This window comes from Rhinichthys klamathensis, unplaced genomic scaffold (assembly GCF_029890125.1).
Source record: "Rhinichthys klamathensis goyatoka isolate OS25496 unplaced genomic scaffold, OSU_Roscu_1.1 h1tg000021l_1, whole genome shotgun sequence".
Lineage (NCBI taxonomy): Eukaryota > Metazoa > Chordata > Actinopteri > Cypriniformes > Leuciscidae > Rhinichthys > Rhinichthys klamathensis.
This window is the reverse complement of record NW_026606572.1, coordinates 420003-446142: the sequence shown is the minus strand read 5'-3', so window position 1 is coordinate 446142 and position 26140 is coordinate 420003. Positions and strand designations below refer to the sequence as shown.

Genomic DNA, 26140 nt, shown 5'->3' with positions numbered 1-26140 from the left:
TTATGCTTTGGCCACTAGAGTGCACTATACCTTCAGTCAGGCTCGTCACACGGGTCCTGGTACCATTTCATCGGAGGACGGCAATGAACATAACACTGTTATAACACAATTCTGTTAAAAATTTGATTTGTGGCTTCAGTTTTTTTTAAAGTTAGACTTTTATTTTTTGAGTAAAAGTGACTAAAAATCTGTACATCCTGTATAATGTTTATACTTTTACAAAACCAAATAAAAACACAAATATTTCATAGCTGAGCTGTACACGATTCAATTCCCTGAAAGATGCTTTGGATTTTCTGAGCAGATGGCCAAGTTTTCACTCATGTCCCTCATGCCTCTTGAGGAAGATTCCAACTGAAACAAACACAAGGTAGGTTTTGATGTAAAGATAACACAAATAATAACGGCAGCACCTTATTTTACAGCCCTGTTCTGTATGTACATACTATGTACTTATAGCAATTGCAATAACTGGGTAATGACTAGATTCTGAACCTAAACCTAACTTTAACCCATGTAGTTACCGTATATTACCAGTACTTTCTTGGGTAACTACACTGTAAGTACACGTACTGTAAAATAAAGTGTAACCATAATAACTATGATACATTTAAGTAGCATATAGTACATTTTGACATTGACCTTCCTCATTTCTTTTTTCCTCCAAATGTTAAAGTTTCACTTTTCTTTTTCTGCACCTATTGAAAAAAAAGATGAAAATATGTAAATAGCTAATGCCAGTTTAAAACACACACACACACACACAATCATGTCCACTCTGCTGACCTCATTCATGGCATCATCGATCTGTTTAAGCTCCTCGTATCTGTCCCGGGACTCTCGTAAGGGCTGTACCATTACCTCCTCAATCTGAGGAAACAACTGGAACACAGAGGACAAGCAATATCACAACTAAGTATCGGGATGCTTGATCTATACCATATAATAATTTATTTTTGGGTCCCTAACCAATTCACCTTCATCACTGTCTCAAACATGGGGATCAGGACAAACTTGATGAAGCCGATCTGAGCAGTGGGCTTGGTCACTTTTTCTCTGTCCATGAAAGGAGCGACAGGTAAACCCTCTGCCTTCTCTCGATCACTCTGTTTGAGAGAGAACAACACAATTCTGATGAAGAAACAAATGTCTTAGATAGATAATTCAGAATGTTAGGGTTTGTATGATTTATTAACATGTTTTTGAAAGAAGTCACTTATGTTTACCAAAGCTTTGGGGGTTTTTTTTGTGTGTTTTTTTATCCAAAAAATCCAGTGAAAATTATCATTTATATGAAATATTTCCATTTTAATATATTTTAAAATGTAATTTCTTCCTGTAATGGCAAAGCTGAATTTTCAGCACCATAGAATCTGACATTCAGGGTTCTGGAAATAAAAGCTCCGTTCATCTTCTTCACAAGGACATTGATTAAATTTGAATGATAACTTACAAACCTTAAAAGACAGCCCTATTGTGAGCTACGAGGTAGTTAATCATTTAAAAAAAAAAAAAATTATGTGTTTAACAGTGGAATTCCAGCTGAAAAACTACATTACCCATGATGCTGTAAAAAAATGTTTAACCCAAGCAACGCTCCAAGATAGCTCTTTAGTTGGTGGAACTAAAGAGCTATATTAGAAGAGTTTTTTCGACTGTCTGGTGTAAAAAATAACAATTCCCATGAAGCGAATGATGTAATTGAGTTTATCTCCCTATGCTTTCAAAATACTGAAATGAGTGCCTTTACATGCACGTTCTTAACCCGATTATGCTTAATAAGCCGCGATCATCTAAACTCGTTAACCCTTTGTCTTTTATCGGAATGAGGTCATAAACGGCTCAAGTATTTAACCGATCGTCACAACTCGATTTTTGCCCCTTACGCCGATTTCACCCAGCATGCAAACGCATTAACCTGCTTTCTGTCGGCTTATTGAAGATGGCATGTGTTATGTGAAGGAAACATGTCCTTACTGTGACGATATCATCATATAGAGACGGTGTCTGTTCCCCGAATTAGGAAATACAAAAAACTCCCAAACCCATTTAAGGGTAAAAATTTAATTGATGTTCAACAAATAAAAAACAGATATAATACAAATGAACAAATGATAAAGCTCGGGTTGCTGAATATTCGATCCCATACTTCAAAAGCACTTATTGTTAATGATATGATCACAGATTATAACCTAGATGTGCTGTGTTTGACAGAAACCTGGCTAAAACCAGACGATTACATTAATTTCCACCCCCCAAGATTGCTCGGTCAAACCTTCGTCGTCGGTTAGGAACCTTGGGAGTGCTCTTTGATGCCAATCTTTCATTTGAAAGTCACGTTTCTAGTATCTGTAAAACCGTATTCTTCCATCTTAAAAATATATCTAAATTACGTCATATGCTCTCAATGACAAATGCGGAACAATTAGTTCATGCATTTATGACATCAAGGCTAGATTATTGTAATGCTCTTATGGGTGGTTGCCCTGCATGCTTAATAAACAAACTACAGCTGGTCCAAAACGCAGCAGCTCGAGTTCTTACCAGAACCAGGAATTATGACCATATTAGCCCGGTTCTGTCAACACTGCATTGGCTCCCTATTAAACAAAATATAAATTTTAAAATATTGCTGATTACTTAGAAAGCACTAAATGGTTTAGCTCCGCAGTACTTGAGCGAGCTCTTAACGCATTATAGTCCGTCACGTCTATTGCGATCTCAAAATTCCGGCTAGTTGATAATACCTAGAATATCAAAATCAACTGCTGGCGGTAGATCCTTTTCCTATTCAGCACCAAAACTCTGGAACAGAGTTATAATTTTATAATTTAATGTTAGGCGGCAGAGATTAGGTCAGCCTGGAACCGGGAACACTCCCCATAAATCCTGGTGATTAGTCTCTCTGTTTATCCCGAGGTTTACCGCAGTCCGCCGGATCCAGGCCGTATCCAGATCTGATGAAGGACCTACGCCTGGACACGACACGACAACACAGTACTAAAGTGTCAACTAGTCTCTCCCCTGTGAAGGCCTCCTTCTCCTGCCCTTTACCTCTACAGATAAAACGTTGTCAAAATAGTTCACATGGCTACTCGGAAGCGATAAATAATTCTGTATTATAAATTTTTAAGGCCAGACAAGTAAATTGTTTAGGTCAATTTGTAAAGAAAAACTACACGCGTTTGCACATATATTCAAACGGCCATACCTATAGACTAAACACGTAATACGCATGTGCACGCCGTCAGCGTTTTCACAGGTTTGCGTTTTTAAAGATTGCGCAGAGATACAATTTTTTTTTAAATATATTTTCTTCAAGGCTTGCACCTTGAAACCTATTTCAAGTAGGGCTGTCAGTTAAACGCGTTATTAATGGCGTTAACGCAAACCCATTTTAACGGCGTTCATTTTTTTATCGCGCGATTAATGCTCTTTTTGGCCTAGCAAACTTTGTAGTTTTTTTTCACATGCTTTTGCAACAGGACGCGGTGCTGCGCTATGAAACCCATTCATTTAAATGGCTTGAGCCACGCGAGGACGTTTTGTTGCTTCGTCGACCAAAGCGCAAGCGGATCTAGCTAGACCGGAAACAAAACAACAGGCACGCCGCACACACTCGTTTGGGCTTGCGAGGCGGCCAAATAGTAGGTTAATGTTACGTTTTGAGTGGATGACGAGCGCGAGACGCCGAAATGGATGCCAATAAGATTCTGAATTGAAAGTTTACTTTTAAAAAGTTGCCAAATGGTCCCATTGACAAGACCAAAGTGATCTGTGTGTTTTGTCGTTGTGAACTGAGCTATCATCGCAGCACGTCCAGCCTGAAATACCACTTGATGGCCAAGCACACACACACACAGCTGATGCGAATTCTCCGCCCCCTCATCAATATCAGGACCTCGTCAGTATTTCTTTCACCCTTTTATTGGATGGACAGTGTTACATTGTGTGAGAGATTATTTGCTCCAAGTGAGAACGTTAGTGTGAAATTGAACACAGTATATGCCAATGTTGTTTTCAATAAAAAACATTTGCACAAAGCAAGCCGATCCACTTTTCCATGTTGATAAGAGCATTAAAATGAGAAAAAAATAATGGGACAAAAAAGATAAAAATGTGCGATTAATTGCGATTAATCGCGAGCTGACTATGACATTAATGCGATTAATCGCGATTAAATATTTTAATCGTTTGACAGCACTAATTTCAAGGTTTGCATTCTCGAGCCATCAGGCACTGTTGTTGTGCGGATGAGCGGGCCGGAGCGCGTTAAGGGTTTTCTGTTAGAATGGTGTCGTGTAAGCGGCCCCTAAGTTAATAACTAATGATCTTTGCAATGGAAGTGAAACGATCAAAACTAACTTTAGCTGGACAATAACTTTATTCTAGAGCTGCTGTAAAGCCAAAACAATCTATGTTACTTTAATTTCCTATTATCACTGTAAAGCTGCTTTGAAACAGTCCATATTGTTAAAAGCGCTATATAAATGAAGGTGACTTGACTTGACTGTGGATTTAAGCACATCCAGACAGAGCTAGCATTTTGCAGTAAGGCAGGAGGAAATATATCACAAACTCATACTCTTTCATGACCCACATTTTTTTTATAATTTAACGCTGTCTCTCGTCTTGTGATGCTTTGCAGACTCTGCTGAGCGTTAAGGTGTTTTTAAGGAGGCGTGGCTTTGGAGATTCTCTGAAGGGAGGGTGGGATCTCATGCTTTCAAATCTATCTGGCTATTGCTAGCCTCTCTGAAAATTGCCTACACTACCTATAAGTACAAAGTCTTGTACCTTTGTCTTTTTGTCCAATTTAAAAAATGTTTTTGCTTCAAATCAAAGTTTGTAGTGTTATGATTCTCCTCGTAGCTGATTGCCTTGGTTCATTGCTTATAACTGTTTATTAAATTCTATTTTAAAATCTCTACAGGAAAAATGTATGAAAAAAATATTTCCGGATCCAGCGCCGATAAAAAAGGGGGGGGATTTGTTTTATTCTATTCCATTACTCCAGTCTTCAGTGTCACATGATCCTTCATTCATTCTAATATGCTGATTTGCTGCTAGAGAAATATTTTTCATTATCAATGAAAACATTTGTTTTTGTTGCTTAATATTTTTGTGAAATCGTGATTTTTCGGGACTCTTATAAATATAAAGTTCAAAAGAATGTATAAAGCATTTATATGAAACAAAAATCTTTAGGCCGAGTGTCCATCAAAGCGTTTTTTTTTCCTAAGGCCGGTGTATTTAAAAAAATATTTTCAATAGGAGCGCCGCATTTTAAAAACGGCAGCAACGTAACGAGTTGCTGAGCGTCTATTTCATGCTGAGCGTTAGTGTTTTTTTTCCGGATGCCAAGAGTTGAAAAATGTTCAACTTTGTGTAAAACACAACCCTCATCACTGTCAGTTTTTAACCAGCCGTCCAATCACAGTGGAGTAGGGACGTGACTAATACCCCACCGACCAACCGCCAAATCCTGCTTGTACAACGTCAACAGACGACAAGCACAACAACAGAACAAAATCTTTTAAAACGAGCCAGAGCGAATACTTTACATCTTATCGACAGTTTCATATTCAGAAACAAACTGCGAAGTCGGACACACGCCTATCTTTCAAACAATTTAATACATCCTTGCTGAATAAAAGTATTTATTTATTGCAACAAAAAAAAAATCAAGTAATAAGAAAATAAAGATTTTTAGGTCACACTTTATACTAGGTGTCTTTTACTACTATTACGTAAAAAATGGATTTGATAATGTATTTATTGTGTTAATGTTGTATTGCAAAACACTTTTGCTGCTATTCAGTTGGGTTACGTGTAAAGTTAGGGACCGGTTTGGTGGTATGGGTTTGGTTTAAGGGTGGTTTAAGGGTGGGTTAAGGTGTAAGGGAAGGGTTAACAGTGTAATTATAGATAACAGAATATAAGTTTAAATATAAGTACAATGTAAAAACATTTATGTACAGTATGTACACAATAAGTGCTTTGTATCAAAGGATTAATTTAAATGTTATTACATAGTTAAAGACACTTAATATAAAGTGGGTCACACAACATACTGATTTAAAGTAAATGTTTTATTATTATTGATTTATTGTAGCTTATTGTAATGCTAGCTTATCTACCTGCATGAAGTACTCCTCCAGCAAACAGTCCACCCATGGCTCAGCGACTTCCATTGGCCGGACCTCATTAGAGATATCACAGCACTTGATCAGGACCATCTTTAGCTGTCACAGAGAGATTAATAAGCTCATCACAGCACTTTTAGTAGGTGAATTTTGATACTCTAAAAGAAAGCTCACACAAGTAACATGCTCCTCATTAGTGAAGTCAAAGTTATCCACTTTCTGTTTGAAAGAGTCCAGAATCTCTCCATGTCGGGCCATGTCCGTGGCCAGTATCAGGGTGATGGTTCCCTGTCAGAGACGAAATAACACACAGAGTCATTATACATTGCTCAAAGACTAATGTATTAACATGTGTGTGTGCTGAAAGCCCCAAGGCACACCTGACGAATCTGTTTGAAGGCTTCAGGATCAAAGTTGGCAAAGATGTTGCAGTCTGGCTGAGAGAATATTTGGAAGGCCACGGCGCAGTGATGGTTCTCCAGAGGAGAGATGTCATTGTACCTCACGGCCAGCTCTGTGCGCGCGTTAATCTGATACCTGGAAAAGAGAGAGGATAGTGTGTACAGAGTCCAAAAACACTCGACAGGTGCCTAATGCGAACACAAATTATGCTTGCATTTGGTGTCCAAGTGGCAACACATATGTGGAAAATGTGGAACACAATGACTTATATCTTAAAGGGACAGTTCACCCTAAAATAAACATGTTGTATATTCCACCACTCAGTCCGAAATCATGTACTGTCTGAGTAGGTACTATATTTGAATTTACTTCATGACCGTTAAAAAAGTACGCTCTGTATAGTATGAATGAAATCTGGATGTACTTCATCCGCCATGTTGTTACTGTCACATGACCTACAGCATCAGTTGCGTTACTTCACTGCCATTTATAAATGCCCTCCTGTGGCCTCATGGGATAGAGGAAACTTCAGAATCTCGGCGGAAGTAGTAGGTCATCTGAGGACTTTTCACCTACTGTTTTTCGCCTACTATGTATTCAGACATACTACTCTTTTGGCGTAATATTTTTCGAAGAGATTCTGGACTCTTTCAAACAGAAAGTGGATAATTTTGACTTAACTAATGAGGAGCATGTTACTTGTGTGAGCTTTCTTAACCCATTTTACAGTATGTTGCACTTTTTTATTAATAGTAATAGTAGTTTAATTAATAATTTAATTGATAATACAGTTTCATGAACATGCACGTCGAGCACAGTATACCCCCAGAACACTTAAAATATATGACACGTGTCGCATGGGACCATTCGACATCTTGCATCTTTTTAAAAAGCTTGATGCTGGCATTTTGAAAGCTATTCACTGCCATTATATGGATGAGAGCGAGCACATTTTTTAAAATTCTTCTTTTGTCGTCTGAAAAAGTGCAAAATAATGTTTAGGCACACAAATATATATGAAACGATTATGATTTTTTTTATGTTTTTAAAAGAAGTCTCTTATGCTCATCAAGGCAAGGCTGCATTTATTTGATAAAAAATATGGTAAACCAGTAATATTGTGAAAAATTATTAAATGGCAAAACATCAACTATAATGTAGTGGAATATTACCAATCTATACACTACCATTCGATTTTCCCCCCAAATATGCTGACATACTGCTCAAGAAACATTTCTTATTATTATCAATGTTGAAAACAGCTTTATACTGCTTAATATTTTTGTGGAAACCGATATGGTTTGTGATACATCTTTTTTCAGGATTCTTTGATGAATAGAAAGTTCAAAAGAACAGCATTTATTTGAAATAGAACTCTTTTGTAACATAATAAATGTCTTTACTGTCACTTTTGATAAATTTAATGCATCCTTGCTGAAGAAAAGCATTAATTTTCATGGCTGGTAAACATGTTTTATGACGGGTAATAAATGACAATGTTAATAAATGATTGAGGCTCTTACATGTTGTTGTACCCAGGATGATCCAGGTCGTGACACACAGCAGCTGTCATCAAAATAAGAATATCTACTTGTGTGAACTTTTCCTGCAAAACACAGAACAACAAGACCGGCAGTGATCTGCACATGCATCCCAGCTCTCCTACACTGCTAAACTAAAGCAAGTAATTTGCCCTCTAATAGCTCAGCCTGTAATTGCTCGGATAATTAATCCAATGGCCTCTTAATACACATCCATGGCAACAGCAGCACAGAGAGAAGAGTGAAAGCATCTTCATAGCAGCAGAATTGCTTTTACACCCCCATACATCACTCATTTATCCTTTCTCTATTTTCTCTTTCATTCACCTCCCACTTCTTTTTAATCTACCTCTGCTGCTCGAACTTTCCTGAGCAAAAGAAACAGGTGGCTGCGGAGCATAAAAGATGTCTTCGACACATAATTAAACAATTACTACAAAAATATATATTATAAGACATAATGTAAACTATACCTGTATGTTGCAGAGGTAGATCATGCTGTACATCATCTGAGCGACGCAGAAGCAGTGGCGGAAATTATGAAAAGGATTGTTCCTGTAATTGTCATGGATGCAAAGCTGAAAATGGAAAGAGACAACTTTATTTTATTTTATATTTTCATTATTACACATTCCCCCAAATTTTTTATTTTCTGCAAAGCTGCTTTGAAACAATGTGTATTGTTGAAAGCGCTAATTTTAACGTTTAATTATAATAAAATCACCATAAGTTCTTTTTGACTTGGCCAGTAAGCAACCATCTGTCAACCACCCAAAACACCCTTGAAACCATCAAGCAACTACCCACAACTCACATTTTCTTCAGAAAAAGTCTAATAAAATAGTTCTCTAAATAAAAATATACGATCGATTTTATTTTATTACACATTATCCAAAGAAGATATAATTATAATTTTATGTAAAGCTGCTTTGAAACAATGCGTATTGTGAAAAGCACTATATAAATACATTTGACTTAAACTGACTTAATTGTATTACACAAATATATTTTATGGCTGGAGGCCTTTAACATGTATGTTCTGTTTTGGTTTAGTTTCATTGTGTTTTGGTTCAGTTTCTACGCACCTGTTTCTATTCAGTTGATTACTCTCCCTTCTATTTAAGCTCTCAGTTTCCTTTGTTTCATTGTCCGGTATTGTTTATGTTAAGCGTGGTTATTTCCTGAGCTTCTTCTCTGTGATTCTCCTACATGTTCCTAGTGGAATGTACTGTTATTTTTTATCCTTGTGCGCTTACTATAGCCTACACAGCGCCTGACAAAGCTGATCGGCAAAAAAAAAATTGCCAAATTTTCTTTTATATACATATATACATATATATACAGTATATATATCTTTTTTTTTTTTTTTTTTTACTTGGGTCAATGACCTACAAAACACATTTTCTTTGGAAAAAGTCAAAATAAAAAGTTCTCCAAAAAAATACATAAATAAACAATAAATTAATAATAATAATATTTCAGAGTATAGTTGTCTTACCAGCCATCTTTTCAGCGTGATGGGGTTAATATTAAAGTCCTTTACCAGCCCGAGGTCATGGTACATATGCTCCAGACAACTCAGCATCTTAAAGCACAAAACACTGATGATAGCATTTTCAGCAGTACAAAAAATGTGGCTATCACAGGTTTGGCATGCCAGTCATTTTGCCCATGGCGTCATTCATTAGAATTTTTATATTCTGCATCTTTCTTTTGGCCGATCCTCCTCACCTCGTTAGGTTCCCATTGCCACACATCGAAGACTGGCTGCCTCAAAGCTTCTACTGTCCCCTGTGAGAGGTGGTACTACACAAGCCCCACGAAAACAAGCAACAGGAAACAAGGGGAGAGAAAAGAGGAGAAAGACAAAACAGTGGCATGTTAGGCTCTTACCTCGTTGGACTCCCACAGCCAGACGTCGAAGGTGGGTTTTCTGAGGGCATCTATGGTTTGCTGGGAGAGCATGTACTGCAGGCGACAGAGCTCCCAGTTAACCCCCGATAACCAACGCCTGGCTGTGGCCTTTGCGTACATTACATTTACATCATACTCGTTTACCTCAAAATAAGACTTCTTTATGTAAATTCTGTCATATTTACTCACTGTCATGTTGTTGTTTTTTATGAAATCTCCACACAGCTCTTTACCATATCCTAGGGAGTCCCGCACATGTGCATACATTTAAAAAAAAGTATATTGTGGCCATGAATTAACAATTCGGTCCCACGATTTACTAATACGTCAGCACTTTGTACTAATTCGTTCTCTCATTTTACTAAATCGGCGCACGATATAATAATTTGTTCCCTCGTTTTACTAAATAGTACGCACGATAAAATTCGTTCCCTCGTTTTTACTAAATTGTGCACTCAATAAATCGTTCCCTCGTTTTAATAAATCGTGCGCATAATATAATTCCGTCCCTCGTTTTACTAAGTTGTGCTTATGATATAATAATTTGGTAATTCGTTTTACTAAATCGTGCCAACAATCTAATAATTTGTTCCCGTTTTACTACGTCGTGCGTACGATAAAATAAGTAGTTCCCTCGTTTTACTAAATCGTGCGCACGATATAATAACTTGTTTCCTTGTTTTACTAAATTGTGCTTGTGTTTTGATTTAACTAAAACAAGGGAACAAATTATTGTAAAGTTGCCATGATTTAGTAAACTTAGGGAATTCATTATTATTTTGTGCGCATGATTTAGTAAAAGGAGGGAACGAATTATATCGTGCGCACGACATAATAATGAATTCCCTAAGTTTACTAAATCAATAATTTGTTCCCTTGTTTTAGTTAAATCAAAACTAGGGAACGAATTGGTACAACATGGCCCCAATTTACGAAATCAAGAGCACAAATTATTATATCGTGCGCACAATTTAGTAAAACGAGAGAACAATTTTTTCATTCGTGGCCACGGTATATATATTTTTACCTGCATGTCATGTGTAGGGCTCCGTAATATTTAAAAAAAATAATGAGATAAAAAAAAATTTATGGTAATGCTGGTTGAGATTTCAATCATGAATACTTTTACAGATCTTTTATAGGTTTTTTTGTTTGTTTGTTTATCAAGCCTACCAGGCATAGTCACTATGAAAAAAGATGTGGAAATTGTTGTACAATTTTAAAACATATTTCTTTTCATATTTTCAAAAAAATATATACACTACCATTCAAAAATGTGGGTTCAGTAAAATGTATTTGCTTTCTGAAAGAAATTAATACTTTTATTCAGCAAGGGTGCATTAAATGAATTGACAGTAAAGCCAAGCATAACCGACACCAAACTTTTGAACATTTATATATATATATATATAATATATATATATATATAATATATATAATATTTTATTTTATTTCTTTTTTTGTTTTAAATCTTTTTTTCGTCAACCATTTAAACCTTTCTTACCTTAAATGGTGCTGTGTATGCTGACTTGTATCAAATTATTTAAGCATAATAAGTATACAAAATAATGAAAGAAAACGTTACAAACACTTGCTCACATCTGCCATTTACATACCTTTGGGTATGAAGGCACATCTCTGCGAGGAGTTAACTTCTTGTTGTCATCTAGGAAACTGCTGTAAAGTTAAAAAAGTAGACGGGGGCTCATTTGCTTTAGACCTGAATATGCTGTGTTTTTTCACTTTTAACAACCATGTCAACATATCTCAAAGAGAGTATCTTGAGAACATACAGGTATCTTTGATTCATCTAGAATCTGATCATTCACTAATAAGAGAGCATGTGAGAGCTATGTCAGCTCATTTAGACTCAAAAGGGAATAGACCTGACCTTATCTGTAACAAGAGCTGACTAAGACAACTGGGCTGCTTCTTAATTCTCCTCTCATTAAAGTTAGCAGTACGGACAGTGCTATGAATAGCCTGCTATAGATATACACTTTAGGATCCTTTTAAAAGGAACATTTAATATTGAAATAATATAATTGTACATTTTAAGACACTTAATTGCATATTAATTGCAATTAAACTAAAATGTATTCTGGTTTAAATTTATATTAAATGTATTTAGCTAAACTTTGACCCACTTAAGTAATTTCTGTGGAAATTTGTGTCATGTATTTAAATATATTTGTAATGATGAAGTTGCAATTTAGTACATTTAAAGTATGTTTGATGCACTTTAATGCAATACTAAACACATTACAGTTAAAATTATAATCAAGTGCTTTACATGTGCTGTATGTTAATCAACACTGTACTGTACTTTAATCTTTAGAGCACAACACAAGATAATCAAAACATGGTTTAAAATATATTTTAAAGTAAAACTTGACATTATTACAAAGTGCACTTGTTAAATGTGTTAAGAAAAAGTCGTGAAAGTGTACTCTTTAAGTAGAGTTTTTTTTTTAAATATACGTTTAAGATTTGAAATACACTACAAGTGCACATTCAATTCAATTTAGATACCTTCTTTTTTAGTGCTAGGCCAATTAATTTGGTCCACTTCAACATAAAATCAAAACTGACTATTTTCTTAAAGAGGTCCTATTATGCCCTTTTACAAAGTCTTGATTTTGTTTTTGGGGTATACTAGAATATGTTTGATTGTTCAAAAACAATGCTGATTTCGAATATGAAATGTTGTGATTGGTTAGCTGGCCCAGTGTGTTGTGATTGGCAGAGCTTAGCGCGTGTTCGGGAAATGTCACGCCCCTCCATAACTGTGAGTTCTTCTCTAGTGTCAATAAGGTTATTTTAAACCAATTCAGACCCTGACAATGTTAATGAACAAGAGGATCGTTCAGAACGGATTTCATGCACAGACTTTGCAAGCACGGATTTCACAGGATGTTTCAGAGTGGTGTGTTTTTTGTAATTTTCTTATACAATATAGACAAGATGTTCTCTACCATTTAAACGTGATATTTGTCATAAAACTATAGGTAATACAAACAGTAATCGATCACAAAACCATGGTTAATTTTCCTAAGAAGCGGTGAACCATCTTACAAAAGCAAGACCCAATAGCAACAGAAAACAAGCTGTTCTCCATAAAATGTGCAGATAAAGATAAATGTTGAAATTATAATGTTCAGCAACAGTGTTTAAAATAAATTAACCACTCTAAGTTTGTCAGCCTTAGGAAGGTCAAACAAATGAGTTTTGGAAACATGGAAAAAACAGTGTCTCCATGACATAGTGACAACACTGTCTTCTCTAATGCAGCTCAACCAGCACCTTTTTGCAAATTCCGGACACGGATTATTTTTATGAGGAACATTATGACTTCATAAGATCCGGAAAAATCGCGTTGTAATCCATACGAGCAGTTCGTTGTAGTTCTTGGAAAATGGATTCTGTTACATAAAATATCTCCCTTAGGAGTGGACTTTGAGCTTTGTAAACTTGCAGATCTTTTTAACGCTCAAACAGCAACATTACACACTTTACAAGAGTAATAGGGCCCCTTTAATGCATGTTCCTGGTCTTATTGTGCACCATTCATGGGGGAAATGATTTCATGTTCGGCTGACATCACCAAGTAACTCCTACTTTTCACCTCCACCCTTCCAACCACCTGATTTCATGTAACATCACAATCAAATCAATTCCTGAAGTATAAAGTCCAGTCTCAACCTACATTTTTTCTTATGAAATATATCGCTTTACTTCCCGTTGTGGTAATAGTGTTCCAATATCTCCGGAATAAGCAGTAAGGTCACTGACCTGTTGTTCCTGGAGGCCATCTCCTCCCGCAGCTTCTTGATGTCACTGCGACATTTCTCGATCTCCACCACCTTCATCCCCTCCACTGAACAGACAGAGGAAAATGACGGAAACAGAATACATAATGCATAGGATTATGACACATGAATGATAGATTTACATATTTAAAGTGAGCCAAACAGACATAAATATGGAAATAAGCTAGAGAACATGTTCATGGTTTTCCTACACAAACACAGACTGTTGAGCCATAAAAAGGACATCTGACACCTGTCAATGTCTGGCACGCTTCCCTCCATTGTCCGAAATAATGCTGCTGGTCTAAAGTACGAGCAAATCACCTCTGACAGCTAGACCATATTTGGACAGACCACCTATTTGACAGCTGTTTTAATTTACTCCTCACAGCCTTGGTTTGAGAATGAGCATATGTCACACAACATGTCCACGTTGGCTTCTGTCTAATTTGGTTGCTTCTACCAAATAACAGATGAATTTGCAGCAAAAGTACTATATAGTTTGATTAGATGCAAGACCTCTGGACTCACATTGTATAATTTAATTAGTGTAATCATACACATCATATAATATCTGGACTTCCTGCTACTATTCTGTTTATAGACAGCGCACAGTAATAAATCACCTTAAATTACATGAGGCTGGTGAAGCGTTCAAACTGATGAAGAGGTCAGGGTCCATCGCCTTGGTGACTCATTACATCATGGCTGTATTTGGATTTCTATGGACACACAGCTGTGCTGCAGTGGAATGAATCCTAGTCTCTGGTGATGTTACATCGAGCATTATTTCCAACTGAAGCAATAGGTGCCTTCTGAATAAGGGGTAGGAAATGTGAATATTTTAGCTTATTATGTTGAAGTGGATGTTGTTAAATGTATTGTGATTCTATGGCTAGGCCAAAGACCAACTTTCAGCCAAGGCTGGACAATAAGGTACAACTAACAACTAACTAACTAAAACAACTAGTGTGCAAAGACTGTCACAGTCAAATATTGCCATTAAACTGACCCTAACGCTTTAGTTCTGAATCATTGTTCAACAGATTCCACAAATACAGTGTTGAGGGATGACGTATTTTTATAGGCCAAAACCCAGAAACAAGTTAGCATTTTTTACACTTCCAGTTCCATTGTCTTGAAGTCAATGGGGTTTTTGAACGAGTTTTTGGTTAAATGCCTGAAATAAGGTCTGTGCTGAACACAAGCTCAAGATATTTTCACGTTTTCAAAGCTTTTACTTACCTTGAAAATTCTAACAAGTGGTTAAATGGCACTACAAGGTTGTTGAGGACATTAAACGTCATCAGTCGAACAAATAAACTCATCTACTCTTTCAGTTTGTTGTGTTTATAATCGCGGTCTTGCAAACTATTATAACTCGAACTTTAAGGGAAAATGTTTTTAAGACTGAAAGAGTCGGAAGCTTAGTAATAATGACGCTGAAGTAATTCGACCACGGTGTGGTCGTTTAAAGCCTACATTTAGCTTTTGACTTCCGATTACATTTGATGATTTGACAGCCAATTACATTTATGCTTCAAAATTCATACAAGTTGTGTTATAGCAACACTAATATCATTGGTTCAATTCCCAAGGAAAGCAAGAACTGATATAACATATACTTTGAATGCAATGCAAGTCACTTTGGATCTGTCAAATGTAAATGTTGTAATATCTTCTATCCCAGCATAACTTACAGAGACAGCTGTAAGAAAGTAATTTGAGGAAATGTTAACAGTGCATTATTGAAACAGCGCCGTTTGATTTATCATTCCATTCAGCCCAACACAGCAACATTGGCTAAACCAATGGTGTGAGTTTGTAGCCATTTTACTAACCAATGGTAGTGTTTTAAAACAATCAGCATTGTTGCAATTTAGTTTAGGGATGCTAGTAGCAAACTAGCTCCTTCACTTTTAAAAATCTGATAGCGAAGAAAGGAAAATTAGGGGAAAATAGCTCCACTTCTTTACTTCCTGTACAGAATTGCATGGAGACATGCAAATGTTTAAACAAATGTGAACTCGTGACAGGGAGTATGTTTGCTTATGTGCTACTGGACATTACTGCCGCTTGTTCTTAGGAAATAATAACATTAAAAAGTATGCATTAAATTGATCAAAAATGACAGTGAAGACATTTATAATGTTACAAAAGATTTCTATTCCAAATAAATGCTGTTCTTTTGGATTTTCTATTTATCAGAGAATTCTGTACACAAATATCACAGTTTCCACAAAAATATTAAGCAGCACAACTGTTTTCAACATTGATAATAATCAGAAATGTTTCTTGAGCATCAAATCATCATATTAGAATGATTTCTGAAGGATCATGTGACACTGAAGACTGGAGTAATGATGTTGAAAATTCAGCTTTGCATCACAGGAATAAATTACATTTGAAAATAGAAATAGAAAACAGTTATTTTAAATTGTAATAATATTACACAATATTGTGGTTTTTACTGTATTTTTGATCAAATGAATGCAGCCTTGAGCAGAAGAGACTAACATTTTAAAAATCTTACCGACCCCAAACTTTTGAATGGTAGTATATATTAATATGGATGTCATCATAAAAACAAATCAAGTAATTACAAAAATATATATTTTCATGAGAATAAGCATCCTTGCACCTTAGTGTGCTTATATGAACAGAGGGAGCAAAGAAACAATTATCTGAATATCAAACTATGACCTGTATGTTAATTCACAGGCTCTGTTGATAGTCTGATACATGTGACACTTCAGCTGGGTACAGAGCCTTCTAAAATATACAGTGTGAAAGGCTAATGAATAACTTTCCTTTACAAATACAGTCGAAAAGACTAGAAGTGCCTTATACATGTGAGTGATATGCGAGTGAACAAAAATATCAAATTAAATCTACACCAAATAATGTAAAGTAATAAATATTATCCACAGAATCTTATCAAAGTGGCTGAATAGAACTAAGCAGATGAGTGGGCTGGAAACCTGAGAGAAATGGGTAAATAAACTATGAGCTGGAGAGATCCCATAATATCCATACAGCGCTATCACAATTATTAGCCTTCATCAAGGCACTTAACCCCAGGTCACTCACTTTGGATGAAAAGAGTTTGCCAAATGACGCAACAAAGTGAGTGTAGTGTAGTGTAATGAACACTTCAGATGAGCTAGAGGTACAAAACACATCAACAGGAAGTCCAAGAGGTGGATCACATGAAACATATAAAAAACATGTCCAATCACATTTCAACAACAACAAAAGATTAAATAAATAAATGAATAAATAATTAATAATTAATAAATCACAATTTGCTAAATATAAGCCTGTTTTGAATTACGACATTATTTTCATGACAATGAAGCACATTGCTAACAGCAAAAACAAACAAAAAACATTGAAAACATTTTTTTTTACTGTAAGGGTTTTTGACAATGTCAAACGGCATGATGTATGTATTAGGGATGTGCGAGACTATTCGACTAGTTGGTTAAACGATACTGCTGCTGCTAGTCAACTTTGAAATACTAGTCGTTTACATTTTATTTTGGTTAGACTAGCCGAAAAAATTTCCATTTAAACGTTTATGAAATTAGTCATTGAACACATCCCTAATATGTATATGTGTGTGTAAATAAATAGCTATCATTGGCTATTTGAGTTATATATTAGTTGTGGTATGGAAGACCTCATATATAAATCAAACACAAAACATATCTACTTCCTCAAATTTGCATTGGGTACAGCAGAACGTTATCTATAATTCACTACTGTTTTTGAAAGCGCTACAAAATGACTGTGAGCAGATTTGATAGTGTCTTGTTCGTCAAGTTTAGCCCTTCCATTCTAGCCTTCTGTCCATTAGCAAAACACTGGATAAGATATTGGGTGAAAACTGTTTAAAACTCACACTCCACTCTCTTCTCCAGCATGGCTAGGCGATTTGTCACCTCAGTCTTCAGTTCGTTGATTTTAAATGCCCTTGGGGAGAGCAGCGAGGCAGACCGGTGCAGATGGAGAGAAATATACAAAGATCATTCATCCTTGAAATACCAAAACGATTCAAAATTCAATCAAAGGAAGTTCATTGTGAATTAGCTGAGAAATTCAACATGAATACAGAAACAGAGATGGTGGCAATACCTGGAGAACTGCTCTGCCACCTGGGTCAGAACATTCTGGAAAAGCTCCTCTTTATCTGAGAGATGAGAAAACAAATTCATAATCATGGTCTGGTGTATGCTGTATTTCACAGTTTTATATATCTGTGTTTCCTCCTGTCAGCCTTAATAAAATAAGCAATACATGTACAATGAATGAAGCATCCTGCAACAAACAATAAAAACTCCAAATAGTCCAAATATATATCAGATATTCCTGGCATTCTCACCTGCTCTTGCATCAGAGGAACAGTGACTTCTTACACAAGGCTTGACACTTACAAATTTATAGAGTGACAATTGATAAACATACACACTTTCAAATGTTTCCATGTGTTTTTTCTTCACCGATAATATAAGAGTGTGTTCTGATACTGTAGATTTTCGCAAAATATGAATGTAGAAAATGTGCATACTATGCACAGAATGCACATACTGCAGAAACAGTATCATGGTAGTATGTTATTTCAAAACTACCCACAGTATTTGTGCATAACTGATGGGATATTGAAAAACAAAGCAGAGAAACTACATGATGTTGACAATAAATCTACTGAGAAATAGCCTTGGATTGCAGGTGAATCAGAGAATCTGTCCAGAAAAAGGAACTTGTATATCTGAGTTTGCTTTAAAATCAATAAAAAAGTTATAATCAGTTCTCTGCTCATGATAACACAGATGGATTGAAAAGACTGCAGTCCACCCCCGCTGCAGGAGTGTTCCCGCAATGATAAATGGAGTCGCTCTTGTGCTTTCCACACACTCCATTTATGGAGATTTGAGAACATATGAGTGATCACTCTAGAGCTCTTTCAGTCTTCATAATAAAACAAACCCCATTTTCCCATTTCGATCGGAATGTAAACACTATCAGTGAAAGCACAGTGATTTATACATACATAAACATTTAGGGTATGTGAAATGACATAAAATGCAGAACATCTGACACTTACCTGCAAGTTGTCCACCAGTTATGGGCACCACTTTGTACGGTGACCTTCATAAACACCGGGACACACAAACGCAGTTACAAAGCAGTTGGCGCCTAGCATTACTAACCAAGATGTCTACTCTTCTGGCAGTCGATTGTGATTGGTGAATGGACACACTTAGACTCTCAGAGAGTGACTTCCCCTTTATCTTTTTCTGGCCGCCATCCATTGTTTGTCTAGCATGTAGGGCAGATCTCCATATAACCGACAGATAAGGCACAGACAGTAGGCTGCTTTACTGGGCGTCTCACCTCTGAATGTTTGAACTGCGTCTTTATGTTTTATGTGTGTCCATTTTTTCCCTGAGTGTGTCTGCAAATTGCTGTAAGATTGGATCATTGGTTTTATATTATAAATCTCTAACATTTAGTATTTGCTGTTCACAAAAACAGGTATTTGACAGTTCAAATTCTCCAAAAAGTATAGGGAGAAATTTTTTTTTTAGATCACTTTTCAGATCTAACCTAAAGAAAAAAAGGTCCATATAAAAAAAGTAATAAAATTACTTGTAAATTAAAAAAAACACCCTTTGGTGGATCATTTGGTATTAAATCGGTCTGAAGAGATTCTGACTAAATGTTGTTTAGGCCTAGACATTTGTGTGTCAATCTGATTTAGAAGTCTACTGCTTGTGTAGAAGTTAAAAAGCATTGAATTTAAGTTTATAAATGGGATGGATTGCTAAGGTACCTTTCTGAGTTGTTTGGCATTGTGGGGTCGATGGAGACCATTGCTCCTGTTGAGTCCAGAAGGGAAATGGTTGTGTTCCTGTCAGAAGCAGACACATTCACTAAATATGGGAGCACTTGAAAAGTGGAAACACTTTAACTGCACACACACACACACATGCATCATACTGTACCTAGAGAGCCCTGTGGCAGTGCAGAATAACTCCTTTATATCACATGGGCTGCAGAAACGGCTGAAAACCACCTGAGAAACACAAAGTCTGTTCAGTGTCTCTAAAACAAACTTATCTGCTTTGGGACACTTTTGACTACTAGAAAAATAAAGATCTGATCATGAGGTTTGAAACACAATTCATATTCAAAATATTATCTGTTTAACTGAAACTGCAATTTTGATCGAATGAGAACAACATTTGACTGAACTGAGCTGGATAATCACACTAACTTTGACACTGACTCTATTGAACTGAAATGAGTCAACCCTGAACTGACTTTATATTTGATGAATTTCAGATCATCAAGTTATTTTTCTGTTTATTAATGTGAAAGTTAATGTGAAGCTGCTTTGAAAGTTCATTCAGCACTAGCCTATATAAATAAGTTTATCTCCAATAAGTGAAAAATGTCATTACCATCATTGTGTGTGACAGAAAAAATTGGAGCCTTGAACCAACACAAGTTACATATCAATGCACATGGAATTTAAAAATGAATTTATTTCTGAAATAAAACGATCAAACACTAAACAGTTCAGTAATGATACCTAATAAAGCATCCAATAAAGCAAATTAATAACATTTCTTATTTTCAAATAGTCTCTCTGCTGCCTTGTTACTTATCATTATCATTCCATTTAAACCAAATATAATGTATTCTGCGAATTTTCTAAAATGCATGGCATGATGGTAATGATTAAGGACAGTATTAAGGACAGCAGTTTGTTGTTCTAAAATATTACAAATGGTGGACATAAATGCAAAATTAATTGAAATTATAATTTTTACACGCTTATGAAGTTCAACGAACAATTTCACCGATTTAGTGAAACTTAGACAAGTTAAAAAAATGATATGTGGGCTGATGGGCAGCAAGCTCAAAAATAGCAGAAATCTTTCAAAATTAGGAAAAAGTAATTACAGAGATAATAATAATAATAGTTTAATGCCTTTTTTAAAAAACTAAAATGATTGCTTTTTAAAAAAACGACTTTTTCTTTAAAATCCCCCTACATGGCAGAATCAATGTGACTATGATTACCTTCCTGTTTTCTATTTATGATGCTGACCATTACAGATGATAGTTTATTGACTATTCGAGACTCTGCACAAAGCCAAGGCCAAGTGCTGACATCCATCATTTGCATGTAGTGTGAGTCCTGACCCTGACTCCTCTGAACCACAACACATGCAGCAAACACAACAAGACGGCAAAAACAGGTGACAAACACAAAACAAGACAATGAAGGGCGTGCAGCTGACAGACCGGATGAAAGAAGAGGAAAAACGAGAGAGAACTAAAATAAGACTTAGAGTTCAAAAGACAGATGAGAATGAGCAAAAGAGTGGGAGAAAGAGAAAAAGGGGGAATTGTTCCCTATAATACAATTGCAGGTTCTGAGTTCAAAGATATGAGAAATACTTATTAGTGTCTAAAAAAGAGCTTCTAATGGGGCACTTCGTCAAAGATGAAACATAAAACCCACAACTAACAACCTTGGAGAATATAGAGACAATAAAATGATGTACCACCAATCACAGAGCAAAAATAAATCAGCTGTATTAGCTTCATTTTAGCAGTGGAGAGAAGTTTCTAGCATTTCCGAGGGACTATGTGAGATTTTAGAAAAAGGCCTGAAGACATACAGTTGCACAAGACGTGATGTTTTGCCACTTCTCCTGTAAACAGTGTGTGTGCAGAAGGTGTGAGTGGATAGTGGAGTGGTGGATACACACACAGATCCGCTCATTAAAATGTCCTTTTGTTTTTCATTGTGTTCTAGGCTTTTATATGCTGATTATTTTGTTTTTGTCCCATTGCCAAAGCTGAACAATGGCAAGCAGATGCGCATTTGTAATAGAACAAAACCCTGATATTACTCTAATGTATGCAAAGCACACTAATTTGTTGCAATTATTTTTTTGGTTTTTAAACTTTTATGTACTTCTTTTTTTCATTATAATTCAGGGGTGTCCAATTCTGCTCCAGGGGTGCCACTGTCCTGCAGAGTTTACCTCAAACCCAAATTAAACACACCTGACAGCTATAATCAAACTCATATAGGCATACTAGAAACGTCTGTGTGTTGAGGCAAGTTGAAGCTAAACTCTGCAGGACAGTGGCCCTCCAGGAACAAGTTTAGTGGTTTTGGGTAAAAAGCCAATTCAGGTTGTTCAGGTAGATTGGTACATCAACATTGCATGAAACATGGTTAAATGTTGTAAAATATAAAAGGTACCAATATACACTCACCGGCCACTTTATTAGGTACCCCATGCTAGTAACGGGTTGGACCCCCTTTTGCCTTCAGAACTGCCTCAATTCTTCGTGGCATAGATTCAACAAGGTGCTGGAAGCATTCCTCAGGGAGTTTGGTCCATATTGACATGATGGCATCACACAGTTGCCGCAGATTTGTCAGCTGCACATCCATGATGCGAATCTCCCGTTCCACCACATCCCAAAGATGCTCTATTGGGTTGAGATCTGGTGACTGTGGAGGCCATTTTAGTACAGTGAACTCATTGTCATGTTCAAGAAACCAATTTGAAATGATTAGAGCTTTGTGACATGGTGGAAGTAGCCATCAGAGGATGGGTACATGGTGGCCATAAAGGGATGGACATGGTCAGAAACAATGCTCAGGTAGGCCGTGGCATTTAAACGATGCCCAATTGGCACTAAGGGGCCTAAAGTGTGCCAGGAAAACATCCCCCACACCATTACACCACCACCACCAGCCTGCACAGTGGTAACAAGGCATGATGGTTCCATGTTCTCATTCTGTTTACGCCAAATTCTGACTCTAACATCTGAATGTCTCAACAGAAATCGAGACTCATCAGACCAGGCAACATTTTTCCAGTCTTCAACTGTTCAATTTTGGTGAGCTCTTGCAAATTGTAGCCTCTTTTTCCTATTTGTAGTGGAGATGAGTGGTACCCGGTGGAGTCTTCTGCTGTTGTAGCCCATCCGCCTCAAGGTTGTGCGTGTTGTGGCTTCACAAATGCTTTGCTGCATACCTCGGTTGTAACGAGTGGTTATTTCAGTCACTGTTGCCCTTCTATCAGCTCGAACCAGTCTGGCCATTCTCCTCTGACCTCTGGCATCAACAAGGCATTTCCGCCCACAGAACTGCCGCTCACTGGATGTTTTTTCTTTTTCGGACCATTCTCTGTAAACCCTAGAGATGGTTGTGCGTGAAAATCCCAGTAGATTAGCAGTTTCTGAAATACTCAGACCAGCCCTTCTGGCACCAACAATCATGCCACGTTCAAAGTCACTCAAATCACCTTTCTTCCCCATACTGATGCTCGGTTTGAACTGCAGGAGATTGTCTTGACCATGTCTACATGCCTAAATGCACTGAGTTGCCGCCATGTGATTGGCTGCTTAGAAATTAAGTGTTAACGAGCAGTTGGACAGGTGTACCTAATAAAGTGGCCGGTGAGTGTATATGTCATCCTTTAATACCTGAAACATTGTCTATGTATTTTTACAGTGAATTTCTGGCAACCACAGTAATATTTCCCCCATTAATTTAACAGGATAATTTATAGTGCAATTACACACCGTAGTAGATATGTCACTTAATATAAAGTGTGACCAACAAACATACAGCATGATAACAACTGACTGTCACTTGGATACCTGTAAATTAGCTGATTGTATATCAGCCATGTCTTATCTATTTAATTAGAAACATTTTTTTTAAAGGAAAGTTTTATAGTGCGACGGAGCATCATCACATACAGGGTACTGTGTAAAAACTAATAAAATGTTTTATGAAGGCAAGCGGGAGACATTAAAAAAAGAGTGTGTGTGAAGCAGTGGAAGAGGAAATGTACAATTCACAAATGCAGATCAGTGAAAATTATGAAAAATTATTCATTATTGCTGCGTCCCAATTCGCATATCCATCCTAAATAGTATTCAAAATTAGAATCAGTGTGTCAAAAATCGTAGTATGTTGAAATAAGTATTCAAAAGATACCCGGATGGTCTGTAAACAACTACAAACATGACAGATGTGAGATTCCGACTGTTAAGTAAAGGTTTAGACAAAGGGCTTTGAGTGATTAATGATCAGTATCTAACCTGACAAAAAGATATTTATTCAATGTTATCCACATTATATTTCATCTGAAACAGCATTGTGAACTTTTGTAAAGATACGTTTGGTCATTAACTTCTAAATGCATCATTATGCATACCGCGGAGGAGAGTCTCCACAATGAAAGACCCACGACTGGCAGATCAACGTGCTACTACATTTCTCTCCGAAACGGTAGGAGCTTAAATTTAATTGAATGTGGAGGATTTTAACTGAGACAAGATGATTGACAGCTGTCCGTTAAAGACGCAATTATGATGATGTAGTACGGTCCCAAAGCTTGCCTACTATTCTGATACACACTCAAAAGTATGTAGCCTACCTTTTATTTACAAAAACAGTACATACTTTAGTACAAGTAGGCGAATTGGGACACAGCGCAAAATTGAGAATGCAAAAACAAAAAACCTATAATGTAGCATCAATAGTCTTCAAGAGCCATATAGTCGAATCAGTCTGCACATGTCTGGGTTTTCCATTTTGAAAAGGTGAGTTTTCCAAGTAAATTTCTTTAGATTTTAAGATTTGAAACACTCTTTAAGCGAATATCTTTAAGCGCTAAATTGCACATTGTAATGGGAAAATTTAAACATTTTAACATGCACCAAGGATACATTTTTATATCCTAATCATTTAACAAACATGTATTCATTACTTCAATAAGCTCATTGTTTCTGCCTTAAATTAATACATAACTAACTGTGTGATTTGTATATGTACATATCTGAAATACATAACTTGGACACAGTCACCTCTGATAACAGATGACTCTAAATTGTAATGTGGACTCAAGCATTTTCTGTAAAGCTGCTATAAACCTATCAAAACAAAATATAAAGAGATTAAAAAGAGACACTTGTCCAACAAGTATTTTAACTTTGTTTTATTCTGACTTTTTATTATATATTATATTATAGATCATTTTAACATGTGTGTGTGTGTAGTAGTAGTAGTAGTAGTAGGCCTAAAATAACTGCACAGAATTAGTGTATAATAGTTTACCAAAAGAGAATGGAAAAATTCAAAATCCTTTACACACAACAAACCAGTTTTAGAGCAATCATTGTGTTCAGTTCCTTCAGTTAGCAAACAAAAAAAAAGCCATAATAAACATAACCATGAATGAACATATAATAATGATTATATGTTCGATTAAAAGCTTTCGAAAGCTTTTAACTTTCGAAAAACAGTCCATTCGTTCATCTGTGCAGTCTTTTCCCCAACACAATGCCATGCATGTGGTGAGAGTTGCGCGTCACTCGAGCGTTTACCTTCTGACTCCGTCCATCCACGTCCAGGTATATCATCCGATACGCCGAAGACGCGCTGCCCATCTCGATCCACTCTCGCTCCGGACGCGGCCCTGGACTACCCGCTTCCGTGCAGTGCCTCCGTGACCGACCTAAGGTAAAGTTATGACTGTTTCTATGGAAGGGAAGAGATTTAATAACGCAGAGACCGTGTTGCTCATTGCCAGTGATCTCTCAACTCATCGCCCCCCCCTTCACTCCCACTAGTGCACGCGCAAAAAGAGAAGAAACGCACGCGCTCTCCTTATGATCTCCATAGTAACCGAGCCCTACAAGAACGCGCGGCGCAAGGATGCATTGTGTGAAACCAAAAGGGTCATGCAGCTGTAGCCTCGATGGCTGAAATATTAAACTCGCATTTTTTTTATTCCATAAGATGCCACAAGCCAATTAGTTCGTTTTCTAATAGGCTATGAAGTAAAAAATAAATGTGAAAGTAATTTCACTTATTTTCTTAGCAGATTTTGCCACGAAAAACTGCTAATTTATTAGAATATGGCATTCCAAAATGTTATTACTGAGAAAGTGCAACATTTTTTTTTTTTTTGAAAATGTGCCTTTATCAGAATACACTTGGTAAACATAATAATTATATTTGAGAGCTGTCGGGTCGGATCTCGCGGGAAATTGCCATCGCATCCACGCCATTTGCTGTGCAAAAAGTTAAGTAGCTCTGGCTGTGAGTAGCTGAAACTTTTTGTCAATTAACGAACAAGAAAACTGACCATATATCATTGAAAACGCCAAGCCTCCGGCTCCGTGGAATCACCGTTGTAAAAAACAAACCATGTCAATCCGCTCTGATAAGATGTCCTGCGCCCATTTGTTCACTGGTGTCTCGAACCACATTCAG

General features: G+C 36.5%; 1 protein-coding gene across 3 annotated transcripts; it reads right to left on the bottom strand.

Annotated features, from left to right (window-relative positions):
• Window positions 1-139: 139 nt before the first annotated feature.
• pde9aa (phosphodiesterase 9aa) lies at window positions 140-25477 on the bottom strand. Of its 3 annotated transcripts, none has more exons than XM_056240778.1 (19): window positions 25249-25477; window positions 19821-19891; window positions 19649-19726; window positions 18920-18963; window positions 17950-18004; window positions 17717-17787; window positions 13796-13880; window positions 11620-11680; window positions 9983-10057; window positions 9588-9674; window positions 8563-8667; window positions 8072-8154; window positions 6527-6683; window positions 6321-6434; window positions 6141-6245; window positions 978-1106; window positions 787-882; window positions 643-698; window positions 140-354 (listed from the first exon to the last, which is right to left on the bottom strand). In XM_056240778.1, exons 1-18 carry the CDS (start codon window positions 25309-25311, stop codon window positions 648-650), a joined length of 1530 nt encoding a protein of 509 aa, XP_056096753.1. In that variant the 5' UTR covers window positions 25312-25477; the 3' UTR covers window positions 140-354; window positions 643-647. The 3 variants fall into 3 exon arrangements, with proteins under 3 accessions (XP_056096753.1, XP_056096762.1, XP_056096744.1); XM_056240787.1 differs by lacking the exon at window positions 9983-10057 and adding an exon at window positions 9821-9895 and having other exon boundaries at window positions 629-698; XM_056240769.1 differs by lacking the exon at window positions 9983-10057 and adding an exon at window positions 9821-9895 and having other exon boundaries at window positions 25249-25476.
• Between the last annotated feature and the right edge of the window lie 663 nt (window positions 25478-26140).

What these genes read in the sequence shown, in the direction of transcription:
- pde9aa (XM_056240778.1), bottom strand. Translation starts at nt 25,311, where the DNA reads ATGGGCAGCGCGTCTTCGGCGTATCGGATGATATACCTGGACGTGGAT. An exon ending in GCTGGAGAAGAGAGTGGAGT is followed by an intron (nt 13,881 to 17,716) that starts GTGAGTTTTAAA and finishes CTGTCTGTTCAG; the next exon opens with TGGAGGGGATGAAGGTGGTG. An exon ending in TGGAGGAGTACTTCATGCAG is followed by an intron (nt 1,107 to 6,140) that starts GTAGATAAGCTA and finishes TCTCTCAAACAG; the next exon opens with AGTGATCGAGAGAAGGCAGA.